Raw genomic sequence first — 13,610 nt, forward strand, 5'->3', positions numbered from 1 at the left:
TGATCTGGGGGGTTGCCCTACATAAAACAGGAAATCACACTCAAATCAGACCTAGAACTTGAGATGCAGAGCACGACTGTGCCCATAGGAGCAGCCAGCCGAAGGGCTGCAAAGGTATCTGGCAGTGGCACAAGAGGGCTTCGATGGCCTTCCTTGTCCCCCATGCCCCACAAATAGGGTGTGTTGCTGGGCAGCCACAGCAGCTGCAGCAGTGTGAGCCATTATCTCTGAGCTGATTCTTCTTCCATTTCTTGAGAACAGTCTTTTCCTTGCACATTGTTCGCAGTGGTTCATGTTTCTCCTTGTCTGAAAGGCATGCTGCATGCAGCGTGGTTGTTTCAGGTGCTGCTGAAGGGCTTGTAGGATAAAGAGCTCTAGCCTGGGAGGGCTGCAGAGTGAAAGTTCCTCCTGTATGGGAACAGCATTGTTTCACTGGGATAATTATTACATTTGTAGACCAAAAGTCTTCTGTATTATTTTAAACTAGTGCCAGAAAGCATGGCTAGAGCATTGTCTTGAGTCGGCTGTGCTGGTGGAGAAGTCTGTGCTACTGCACAAATGGGAAACCTAAATTCTGTCTTGTGGGAAGATTTTACGTTTCTAAAATCGTGTCATTGTGCCTTACTGCTCTTCACACCCTGTTCACTTCTTCGTGCCTTCTTGTAGGACCTCAGGACAGGCAGTTCTCTGAAGAAGCAGCTCTAGCTCAATGTACCGTGCGCAGCAGCTGAGATCATCTCTCCTGAAGCTGCCCCAACCTTTCGGGCTATATTCAGTAGCAAAGATTGAGTTTCTTAAGCATACTGTTAGCAGATTGAATTGCTCCTCAGCTCCATCTGCAGGTGTATTTTGTCCCTAGGATTACCCAGCAGAAACTGCTCTGCGTGGATGAGTGATAAAGAGTCAGTGGTGGGTCTTGTCTTTAAAGATGGGGGCAATTTCAAGGATGAATTAGATCAGAACAGTGCTTGGTAAGCTGTCTCCAGCAAGATCCCCTGAAATCTTAGTGCCAGCTCTAGTGGAGGCAGATGGTGCTTTCCCACCTAGCTCTCAGGTTGTATGGGGCTGACGAGCCATTTGTGAAACATGTATTCCTGAAATTGCATATGAAGAGGGAGCTGAAATCAAAATGCGAGGTCTCGTTCACGTCATGCCACTGATAATGTGGCACTGGTGTTCACTAAGAAGTAGCTTTCAGCTGTGATGTTGAACCTGATTTCCTTACCCTCCTTTGCAATAATGGGAAGATTTGTGAAACTTACAGAAATAGTAACCTCGGTGGAGAAGGAAGTGTAGACAGCTGTCATTGTTATTTGGATTTGTTAAAGCATCATAAAACCAGGGTTTTGCTGTTCATAAAATATTGCCATTAGAGCAGTGTTTGGAATCTGGTCTGGTGATGCAGAAAGAGAGCATCCCACCAGATGCAGAAGCTGCTGTGGGAGCTAGAAGCAGGCAGGCAGGGGGGAATCTAGCAGTGTGTGCTCTTGGCCTACGAGAGATACATTCACAGGAAGAACTGAAAGCGTAAAAATACTTTGGACCTAAACTCTTGACAGTTTGTAGCACATGCAACGTGTGGAAAAATAACTTGTAATGAGATTGGCTTCTTAATATGATGCTCAGTTACTATGTACAGTTTTCAAAAGAAATGTGTCTTAGTTGTTTGAACAACAGTGTGTTGGATAGTAAACTCACAAGGACGGACTTTTTATAATACTTCACACCCCAACTCTACTCATAATCAGGATGTCACATACTACTGCAGTCAAAATCCCCTCTTCATTCTTGATTTTCACAGAGTAGCATGATTGTCTTTGACACGTGTGGTGCTGACCAAAGTAATTACAGACATCCCCTTATTGGATGCATCCACGTAGTCTTCTGAGCTAGGCAGACCTGGAGCTTGGGACACAGCAGACAGGTGGACATGGCTGTTTCTGCAGATCTCTGCAGCAAGGAGATGGCACGTTTCAGGTTTCCAAAGGCTGTCAGATCCGATGTTATCATTTTATAGCACTCGGTGTCTTAGCAGTTTATTTTGTAAGGTGGTATACAGAACAAAGTGAATTGCTTTTGGTGTTCATGGATGTTGAATATAACATGAGTAACAGAGAAATCATGAACTCTGTGCCCTCACTGACCCGCTGTCTCTGATTTCCATGCTCTTTCTCATTTTTTTGCTGATCCTATCAGGGCCTCTTTATAATGCAAATGCCTGATTTAAAGGCAGTTTATTTGTATGGAAACTGTGCATGTATGTTCAAAAAATATTACTGTGACAGTCTGTGCAGGAAACTGTGTGGGTTTTTGACTGTGGGCTAAATGACTAATAGATTTCAGACAATATTAAGATAAACATGAACGATTTTGTTACAGCCGAATTATCTCCAGCGATTAACAAGATAAAGGGAAAGTTTCAGAATGAAATTATGTAGCTTTAGAAGAAATAGAGTAACACTGTGCTTTTTATACCTAGTTTCATAACTGTAGCATGTTTTTTTGACTTCATAGATGATGTTGAAATTGCAGACCACCAAGTAGTTTAAGTGGATGTTGTATTTAATTTGATGTATGGATATCTGGAACTTACAATTCACACTTAGATTTGTACGCTTCCTGTTTGTTCAGCTGAGAAATATATCACTGGTATGATGGAGGCAGATATAATCTTGTTCGGCTCTTGCTTTGAGCCTGCTGAATGCAAGCCAGTGTCCTGCACCATGTGGGCATCAGGGTTGTTCCTGAGCAGCTTAAATGAGCCTGAGTTGTAGCTGTTCATCTTTATTTCCGTGTGCCAGGACTCTGCCTGTGGTAAGTCACTTCAGGAAGCTGATCCAGGAAAGAAAAATGGGTGGAGAAAGGGAAAGGATGACTATCTGGGTGTCTCCCCCTGCCTGTGCTCGTCTGTCGCCTGCTTGAATGTGGTGTTGGGGCAGAGCTGCGTGCTGGGCTGGGTGTGCAGCCCCTCTGTGTCCTGGCTGAGCACCCATCTCTGCTGTAACACCAGCATCTGGCTGAGAAGGGCTTCTCTGGCACAGTGCTGCAATATTACAATTTCAAAGGCTTTGATGGGTGCAAAGCAGGGGCAGAACAGACTTTATACGAGTTAGAAACAAAGAGAAATCAAAGTAGATGCGCCTTGATTCTTTAAAACCAAGAGCTTTCTAATAAAATTCTATGTATACTTGGTTTGCCTTCCTGCCTTTTACTGTCTTTGAACCATCGAAAAGCTGCCAGTAGAAATCTGTGCCATGAAGACAAAGGAGAGGATGACTTTGGAAGAGAACACATGCATTTTAACAGTTTGAGGACAATGAACCTTTACAGTTTGAATTGTTCACTCTGTTCTGACATTTCTGTGAAGGCATAAGATTGTTAGTAGCTCAAAGTAAAGCTACACTTATAAAGGGATAATGATGTTATTAGGATGTTAGTCAGATTCCTCGTGTTGTAACATTCTGAGATGTCAGCTGACAGTTTAGCATTTCTTTAGAGCTTTTGGGCATCTTTATATTGTTGTGATGTGGCCAGTAATAACCCATAAAGAACATGCAGGAAGAGCGGTTCTCTGCCAGTGAGGTACACTGACATTAGAGAGAAGGTGCTGTGCAGGACCTCATCTAATAAACTGTGCCAAGGGCACAGTCTTTTCTTTCCTTATTGTTGTCTTTTTCCTCATCTTGGGCTTGTGCCAAGGGAGAGGGGAGCTGGGAGCAGGTAGTGTGTAAGGGCTGTGGCACAAAAGCAGTGAAGATGTGAGAAGGCACTGGTAAGGATGTGAAGAGAAAGACTAGAAGTGAGGAGGACTCAGCTGAAAAGTTTCCAAACCACTGCTTTAGGTTTTATGGTACTGGAGATCTGGGGATATTTATGGTTGTCCCTTTTATTCCACCACCTTTAAAGACAGTTATGCTTTGTAAGTAGCTTTTCTTGTAGGCATGAAAGGTATCTCTGCTTAAGTAATTGCCTCTTCGACTACTAGGGAATGCATCATTCCAGTTAAAAGATCACTGACATAATGAAATCCTGTAAGCACTTTACACTGTGCAGTTATGTATAAAGAGATGATCATTCTGCCACATTTGGGGCAGAACGTTATGAAAGTTAAACGGTTAAACTTCTGGATCCTACTACTTAAAGTTTCCACAATCAAATTTTGCTGAAATAAAACTAAGCAAATCTGTATGCATCACAAGCTACGAGCTGGTATAATTTTATTAAACTCAGGCCAAATGACAAATCTGCAGTTCATGTGATATGGATTTTATTGTAGGGACAGAAAAAACTCCTCAACACTATGCGGTCTCATTTGTTGAAGGTTATGGCTTGGGAATTCTGTGTTTGTCATTCTGTTTTTCTGGGCTAACTGTGCTTTGCTTGTGTAATTCGGAGTTGGCTTTACCCGTCTGTAGCTGTGGGCTGTCATTTGCCCATATGAGATGCCCTTTCCAGTTTTCTAGAGTAGACTTCCAAAAGATAACTTCTGTATTCTGTTTATGAAGTTTCTTAAGTGTACATAAGAAAACTAGAAATACCTGAATAGCAGAGAATGCAAGGGGGGGGAGGCAGCTGCTCTTGGACTGTCTTTCTTTGGAGCAGCCCAACTCCTGGCCCCCCGTGGGACCATTCAGAATCCAAACCTGTTCCATGCCCACCGCCCTCTGGTGCAGAACCTTCCTCTAACCCCCACCCGTCCCTCCCCTGACACAGCTCCATGCCATTCCCTTGGGCCCTGTCGCTGTCACCAGAGGCCTACCTGCAGGAGAGAACAAACACTGTGTGCCTCCCTGAGAGCAGTGCTGCAGCTGAAGGGATCTGGCAAGTTGGCACAATGTTGAATGAGGCAGCCTCACGTCTGTGCCTCGGTTCTTAATGGAGAACATTTAGAGAGGTGGCTGCAGTATTTTGCTTGTTTGTTTTTAGGAATAGAGAAGGTAAAAGTGGTTATCTCTGAATCAGTAGTGTTTTTATAAACTTCAAGAGGCTGGGGAGTTCGTGCATTTGGTTGGGGGGAGCCATTTTAAACCATCTGTGTAGTTTCCAAAGTTAAAAGATGGGGAACAAAAAAGGAACAATGATTTTGTTGTGCTGGAAGAGGTAACAGGGCTTACATTTGTCTCACTGTTCTCCAGGATGGATGGACAAGCTTTAAGATGAAGGGTGGAAGAAAGGAATCTTACGACAAACAGAATAATTGTAGTTTTTAATGTGGAAACTTGCTTCCTTTCTTTTCTTAAAACTTTGTCTTTATTTCACAGCAAGCAAGGGCAGAGCAGGAGGAAGAATTCATCAGTAACACGCTGTTTAAGAAGATTCAGGCTCTGCAGAAAGAAAAAGAAACACTTGCAGTAAACTATGAAAAGGAAGAGGAATTTCTCACAAATGAGCTCTCGAGAAAACTGATGCAGGTGAGTGGTTCCTTTTCTGGTGTTCCTCTCAGGGCCAAACGGTGGTTGAGTTTTTGCTCTTGCTGGTGTGAGGGCGGTCAGAGATGTGGTCAGGTCATAGCTGTAGTAAAGCAGACATCTGATAAAAGCAAAGTACAAGAAGTGCAGTGAGGGAGGGTTGGCTTTCGGTGGATTTTTTTTTTTAAGTATGTTATTGTGGAATTTGCATCTTGACATGCACATTGAGAACTTAAAAGTTTATAGAGATAAAAGCAGTAGATATAACTTACAAGACAGTTAATTGTAAAAGTAAGTGAGACAGATGCTTTTTTTTTCTGGACTATATGATATTTCAGCAAGTTCTGAATATTGAACTTTACATACAGAACTGTGCAGTGATGCTTGAAGGTTGCCAGGAGACCGTAAGTTTAGCCATACTTCTAACAAAACAATTGCTTCTCTAGAATTAAGACTCTAATACTTGTTTGGTGCTGAAAGTAAAATAGTTAGAGATGCTGGAACGATTTGTGGCAGAAAAATGCCTTTTGATTACCCATGGTGCTAATTTGTGGAGAGTGGGTGAGTATCTGTGGGAAGTTCTGTACGTTTGCCCTGTTCTGATAGGCGTGCAGTATCTGGTTTTGGCCTCTGAGGAAGATGGGTCACTAAGCTACGTGTGATCCACTGTGGCTCTTCTCATGTGATTGTGTAGCCCTGCAGTTCAGAAACGTATTGTTTCTAAACAACATTAGAGCTAATCCCATCTATCTGAGCCCCCAACATACTGAACGCTCCTGAGACTTAGTTTAGTGCCTAATATCACATAGTATGTTAAGCATCAAGTTAGATATCCTTAATCTAATACATACTGTTTCCCATTACTCTGGTTGAGGACTGATGAGAACATTTCTGAGTAAGACATTTGCTTTCAAAGTCAACATTAAAAAAAAAAAAGTTATCTAGTGTTCTTTTCTCATTGAAGATGTACATACTATCAAAAAAGCTTTCTACTAAAGAAAGAAATGCTATATTGAACAGTGTTGCTTGATTGAAAGGGCATGTAGAAATTGGTTACAGAACCAGGTTACCTGGGGCCATGCTGTTATATTGTATTAAGCAAAGTAAGGCTTTAAAAGTAAAAGCATGAATTACACTTGATTTGGCTGAAGGGTTGTGAACATGTACAGTGACTTTGCATGCAGTAGCAGGTTTTTTTTAGTCCTTTGTTTTTCATAGTTGGAGGGGCTTACGCATGGCATTCAGAGCAGCATTGGGACCAAGCTCCCAGAATGCTAACATGCTTTAAATGTGAAAGCTGTCTGCCAGAGCACGAGCTGCAGTGCTCCTCACTAATAGCCTAACGTGGATTTCCCAGATCAGCATGATGTGTGCTGCTGCTGTAAAACACTGCTGTATCAGGTTTTTAGTGTTGTTCTAAGAAAGTAAATTTGAAACATTCGCTGCATGCCAGACTGATTCTGCATGACAGGGTTTTCAATAAAATGCTACTGTCTGTCTGTGGCCAGGCTTTCTGTTGTCGTATCAATGCTGGATGTTAGCTGTTTGTAACTGTGTGGCCTTAGCTTTTACTGACTTTACAAGCCCGATAGGTAATTGTATTCTTTTGCCTGTTAATTTTCCTTGGATTATTACAATTTTTGATTTTCTAAATGAAGTGCAGCAGAGATGAGGGAGGACATCTGTACATCCATCTTAATAGATATTTTGGAGTAAACAAAAGCTATTCATCACACTCGTTCCTTAGGAAGTTTTAATAAGCCCTATAGAAATCCACTATACTTCCCCATGTGTTTACTCCTTATTGTCATTTACCAGGCTGCATCTCTGGAAAGTGTGGCACAATTATTTTTGTAGAGCCGTCATTTCCTAATCACTGGAGAATGGCAGTAATGTTTGGCAGAGTACCACTACAAGTGTTTTGATGGAGAATCTATTCCTGCAGCTGTGCGCATGGGTTGTTGAGTTGTAGCTTTGAGATTTAAGGAAATAAATCTTGAAAATCACATCTGTTGTGAAAAGGCTGCTCAAAAGAGTAATTGATTTTTAATATTGCTTTAATTTATGAAGTCCATTATTCTGCACGTTGTCTAGCAGCCCTTTTCAAAACCGAATACAGATTTTTCCATATCTTTTATTTTTGAAAGTGCAAATTTCTCTGAGTAGCTGTCCTTGAAATGAAAATGCTGTGACTTCCAAGGATAATAGCTGAATTGAGAGTGAATTAAGTAATTGGGAAGCTATAATGAAAGGTACCCTGTGAAAGTCTGATTCTTGACAATGCTTTCAAAAATTGAGAGTCTTTTGACATAAGGTATTTTCCTTCCTGCTCTCCATATGCCACACATCAGCCTGGGGATGCAAATAAATAAAAGCGCTGAATTATCAGAGTAAACTCATCTATCATGGATTTGATGTGCATCTGGATGTAAAGAGGAGGCACGCTGGTGGTGCAAGTTTGTTAATGGAAAGGATTTTCAGCATGCAACGGAGGAGGAATTGGACAGCTTTTGAGGGCTGACACAGTAAAAAGGAAGTGTTCAGGACAGCATTCAGGGTTGTAGTCTGAGGGATAAGTGGATATTTGTTTGTTGGGGTTCATTTGAAAAGGGAACTTCATCCATTTTTCAAAGGACACAAGGCAGTACAGTAAGGAATTGCGGCAGATGTCATCCTATGTTGTATCAGGAATTATCTTTGTAGAGAGAATAGAATATTACTGTAGTTGTTTATGACTTACCTGGACTAATGCATGCACTCTCGTTGCTGCTAAGCTTTCTGTTTAAAGCCCTACTTCTCACTTCAAAGTATTTGCTGTCTCTGTTAACCTAAGTCCATTTTTGATCTTGTGTAAATGCCCACAGTATCTCTCCTACAGCTTTCACAGGCATATCAAGGTCTGTAAGAAGGACATTGTGAAGGTGATTCAATCTAACACGTATTTTGCTTCTCCTCAGCTAGCAGTTATAGGTGTTTATGGAAACAATTGTTACTATAATTACTTACAATGTAGAAGTTTGAAAATACTTCTTTTCCTAAGTAAGGGCTTTATGCATGTGTTACCATTGGATACTGTCTCATTGTTGGCAATGCTGTGTTTCAGTCTTAGGGTTTCAGCATTTGTGGGTTTGTGGTGGTTCATTTTGTTTTCTGATCAAAGGCAGTGAAAGGGAAGGAGGATTTTACCCAAGTGTGAGCGGTCACTGAGATGTGATTTGAGAGAGGGCTATCACTGTTTTCTTCCTACTCTGCATAATACTCATTTCATTTCCTGGTGTATTTATGATTAAATCAGAATAGAAAATGTTGCTGTAGTAGATCTCTTCTAACTTGACTTATTAGCCTTCTGCTCAGCTAGAGTGGTCCTCTGGCTGCAGTTCATACTCCCAAGGTAAGGTTTAATAGATGCTACACAGCGGCTACAAGGATCCAACAAGTAAGCCTTATCAGTTTCCACGTGACACAAATTCCACACAAACTTTAAAAAAAGAATGATTTAACAGGCAACACTGTGCTATTGCAACTCAGTTTGTTCTAAATAATATAACTGCATCTATATGCAGGACGTGAGATCTAGAAGTAGTACTTGTTAGGTTAGTTTCAGGTACCTTCATAGGGCCATACCAGCAGCCCGGCTCACTGGAGTGCCTGCTAATGCTCGCAGTCCCTAACCTCACACTTCATCTTAGCAGCATCTGGCTCGAGGCTGAGATTTTGGCAATGTGCCTTTTTGCACAGTTTATTCAGCTAACTAAATATAAGCTGATTGCAGCAACTGACTTTGGTTTTAATTTGTAGCTAGGTGAAAAAAAAGTGTCTAGGCTTTTATTGTGCAAATTGAAGATAGATGCAGGCACAAGCACCTGGTGCTAGGTGGACTTCTGCACACTGCCTGTTCCATGTGTGCTTTGGCTGTCTTCAGTCTTAAACTGGGGCTGCTGGAGGGGCTGAGGGAGGAGAGGGACTTAGAAAATTGTAAAACTGAAAGAATAATGAACTGTCCTGTTCATATTGAAAGTGTTAATTCCAGCCAAGTTTAACTCCATTGCTGAAGTAAGAAACGTCAAACTTTTGATTCTCAAAAACAAAACCAGTATATTGATATAAAACTCTAAATGCAACTGTTTGTTCTAATGAAAATCTTTCTTAGCAGCCTTGCGTTTTCTCACACAAAAAGGAAATGGCTTTGCTTCTGACCAGACAATTTAACAAGATTTCCTAACCATTCAATTAAGAATGGCCATGATAAGCTCAGTCACTATCACACGAGTCCAGCTGGCTTCCTCAAGTGCATGGGAATTTCCATGTGCTCCAGAGGTTTGGGGGGAAAAAAAAGGAGTGAACTCATTTATTTGAAATGCTTATTCTTTACTACAGTTTAATTTTTCACATATTAAAATACTGTGAAGCCCTGAAAATCCAGGTGAACTCCAAATTCCTTTGTGTGTTGCAAACAGTTCCTGTTAGTCTAGTGCTCTCTCCACACTAGGATTTCTGATCTAAATCTTCTGCCAGTCTGTACCTCACAGATCATTTTGCCTTCAGTTTAGCAGCAAAAGGAGTTGAATTAATGAACTAATGAAATTTAGCTTGTTAGAAAATTATTTTTCCTCATTGTGGAAGTATAGCATTCTTGACTTGTGTCCATGAATATTAGGTATGTTTCTCACAAAGTGCTGCAGATATCTGTTGTCATGTTACCATTCAAACCATTGTCTTACTCAGAAGAACTGGCATAGAAAGTAAGCAAGTGAAAAAGTGCCTCCAATTTCTGTTGTATGGTCAGAGCACGGTGTAATTCCACCACTGTCTTTTTGTGACATTTACTTCCCAGTAAGTCATGTCGTGCACTCATGTCGTGGTGACAGTCACTCTTATCTGTAGGAAGGCTTGAATCCTTTTCTCAGGATTCCATTCTGATTTTGACATTTAATACTAGAAGTGACTCTATTCCATACCATAATTTGTGGTTATTTATTTCTGCCTTTCAGAGGTCTTTTTTTCTGTCTTTTAGAGTAAAGATTTCTTTATTTTCTTTGAAACTATTACATGGACAAAAAAATGCTCATAAGTATTAAGAAAACCAGTAACATGGCTTTGTAATAACAACATCTTTGTCATCAAATTCTTTTGATTCTTGCTGTCATAGGAATACAAGTTTTTTTTATTATTACACAGTATTTTCAGTATTACGACTTTCATGAATTTTAAAGTTTCAGCTGCTAAGGAAGACATGCTAAGGCCTGCATTTTATGTCTCAGGTACTCGAGATGATGCATTTAGATTAAAATTAATGCCTTTGTGAACATTGATATATTGCCTTCTGAAATGTGTGTAATGGTTTTATACGCTGTATATAACGTGTCTATTTTGATTTGTCTTTATTAGCTATTTAGAAATGTAGCTTACTTCCATCTTAAACAGTTTAAAATGCTCCTTTGCTAAAGGCTGCTGGGTGGGTTGTGCATTATGAAGTCTTCTCAGCAGAATTGTCAGTAGAGAATTTAATGTTCAATAGGACTCAACATGTAAATAAACCTATAAATGTTGCATAATGTTTCATGTTTCTGTGTGTTCAAAATATTTCATTTGTCCTGAATTTTTAGCTACAGCATGAGAAAGCTGAGCTGGAGCAGCATCTAGAGCAGGAACAGGAATTTCAAGTGAATAAACTGATGAAGAAGATTAAAAAACTGGAAAATGATACGATTTCGAAACAGCTCACCCTGGAACAGGTAATGCCTTCCTTTTGGAGTTGTATGGCTGTAAAACAACGGGAAGGGATTCAAAAAATATCTTCTTATTTTGTATTAGATTTGACTTTTTAAATCTTTAGGAAACTGGGCAATATCAAATATACGTATACTAAAAAAAGGGAGTTTCTTGCAGTCAAAGCAATAAATTATTAACAGAAATTTTTAGTAAAATTTGTTGTGTTTTTTTTTCCCCATGGCCTTTATAGCTGTTAGTGCCCTTAATGCAGACCTTAATGTCTGCTGGATAAGCTGTAACTATTTTGCAAAAGTAATTTACTGTTTTTTGTAAGTTATGCTTCTTGTTGCTGTTGGTCAACTTGCACTATCGTGCAACCATTGAGAAGGACTGCCTCTTCTATTAGCAGTTAAGTGTGGTAGTAAACCACATATATGTGGTCTAGTTGTGCTGTGGGTCACCTTTTTGTGGTAGCTTGGGTAGCTCAGTACTCAAATGTCAGCTGTGTGTAAACTCACAAAGATTTGAGATTAAACTATGTTCAACTCCCTTTCACCCTAGAGATAGATTACAGGTGAAAACTCCACTAGTTTCCATCTTGTTTCCACTGGAAATTCAGTCTGCTCCTATGTTGAATTTTAAGCACGTGCATCAAAGCATCTGAATGACATTAGTAGGAATCTTTTTGACCGAAGAACACACTGATGAAAAAATGCACGCTTGTTAAAGAACTTCAGTTTTTCTAACTTGTGAAACTCCGGTAATTTTGTGTAAAATATTGTATGTTATTTGTGAGACTTCACTGGCTATTCTCAGGCATGTGAGTCTTATTCTACTGATCATTTGAAATGTTAGTAGTTTTTTTTTTTTACTTTCATTTTTCATTTGGCATTATAGACTAGTTAATTAATAGCTATCTTAATGATGAAATGAGTTTTCTCAATTGTTCTGATAACATTCTGTGCAAAGAGATCTATGAAACAAGTGTATAATGGTAGGAAGGTGTAGTTGCTAGCAAACCCTGAACCTGCATGTAAATTAATGAGACTGAACTAACTCTCTTAGCCACAAGGTGGTGGTGATGGCCACATAATCAAAACTGAAGTGAATGCAAACATTGCAAATCAAGCTGCAAACTCCAAACTTAGTTTCACAGAATCACAGAATGGCCGGGGTTGAAAAGGTTTCAACCCTCCTGCTGTGTGCAGGGTCACCAGCCACTAGACCAGGCTGCCCAGAGCCACATCCAGCCTTGCCTTGAATGCCTCCAGGGATGGGGCATTAAGCTGGTTTAGCCTTTGAAATACTGGGATGAATCACAGCTGGAATCTCAGTGGTATTTATTTTTGGGTCATTGTGCTGGGCACACAGATGTGAAATGATAACATTTGGAACTTTTTGCTATGTTGGAATATCAACAGTAGATATCTTTTAAAAAAGTGTGAAAGCTTAACAAGTGAATTGCTTGTATCTTGGTGTTATCAGGTCTTTCTCTCAAATATCTGACCTTGAAAGCTTACTTTGATTATGAAGGTGTTCTAGTAGGCTTCCAGTCTTACTTTGAATTTCCATGTGTTTTTAAATGTCATCCAAAACATACCTTATAGTAAGATAGAAAAAAAGACCTCATTTACTTTGAACTTTATGCTTTCTTGCGACACGTGTTTTATTTTGAAGGAAGCAACCAAAAATTGTGAGCAGAGCAATTTTCCCTTTATTGTACACATAGAAAATAAAAGAAGGGAGACTGCCACACATCTTCAACAAGAGCGCTGTTAAACAGGACTTGGAACAAGTATTTCAGGAGTGCTTTGAACATAATGTTCTAGAACTGTATTACTTGCAACTTCACCTTCACTAGATCTATCACTGTAACCAGTGATCAGACAGTTGTAACGAAATTGGTTGTCCACTCATTACTTCTCTTAAAATATGGAATGTGAATTAGCTATGCTTTGGTTCCTTCTTCATTTGCTCTCTCTCAACCGACCAGCTTATGGCATGATAAGTAGCTGGCTTGTAGCAGTGATGGTTATGTAGAATGTTAATCCTAATTTAAAAAACTAGTTTCTTAGTTTTCAAATGTGACCCAGCGTAATTGCCTTGAGTCAGCTTGAGGCAGCACAGAATTCTCTGGAGCCTGGCCATGAAGAAGTTTGCAACACGGGACTATTTTCTTAACTGAATGTTTTAGCTAAAAGGAACAGTAAGGCTTTTCTGTTCTAGTTCAGTGATTTGATAGGAAATACAGTAGCTGCCAGTTTTGTTCTACAGAGGTCAAGTTTGTGTTTTGCTGTTACCCTTTTTAACTGCTTTGCTATTTCACACAGTACAGTGGGTAACTGAATGCAGCTAGGAGATGAGAAATAAGAACTAAGCTGCCAGTAATCATCTCCTGTGTCTGTGTCTTTAAAAGGAGAAGATCATGAAATGTAAAATTTCCTGGAAAGATTTTCGTGGGGAACAGAAAAGAGATACAAATGGGAAACA

At 40.0% G+C, this 13,610-nt stretch overlaps 1 protein-coding gene across 3 annotated transcripts in view; it reads left to right on the forward strand.

Annotated features, from left to right (window-relative positions):
* CCDC6 (coiled-coil domain containing 6) overlaps positions 1-13,610 on the forward strand; it is a 47,836-nt gene that overhangs the window by 12,595 nt on the left and 21,631 nt on the right. For all 3 annotated transcript variants that reach the window (NM_001031221.2, XM_046942840.1, XM_046942841.1), the window contains exons 2-3: positions 5,262-5,411; positions 11,015-11,143. In NM_001031221.2, coding sequence (NP_001026392.2) covers positions 5,262-5,411; positions 11,015-11,143 — 279 coding nt within the window. The remainder of the gene's footprint in view (positions 1-5,261; positions 5,412-11,014; positions 11,144-13,610) is intronic.

The sequence above is a fragment of the Gallus gallus genome, chromosome 6 (genome assembly GCF_016699485.2).
Source record: "Gallus gallus isolate bGalGal1 chromosome 6, bGalGal1.mat.broiler.GRCg7b, whole genome shotgun sequence".
In the NCBI taxonomy this organism is placed as follows: Eukaryota; Metazoa; Chordata; class Aves; order Galliformes; family Phasianidae; genus Gallus; species Gallus gallus.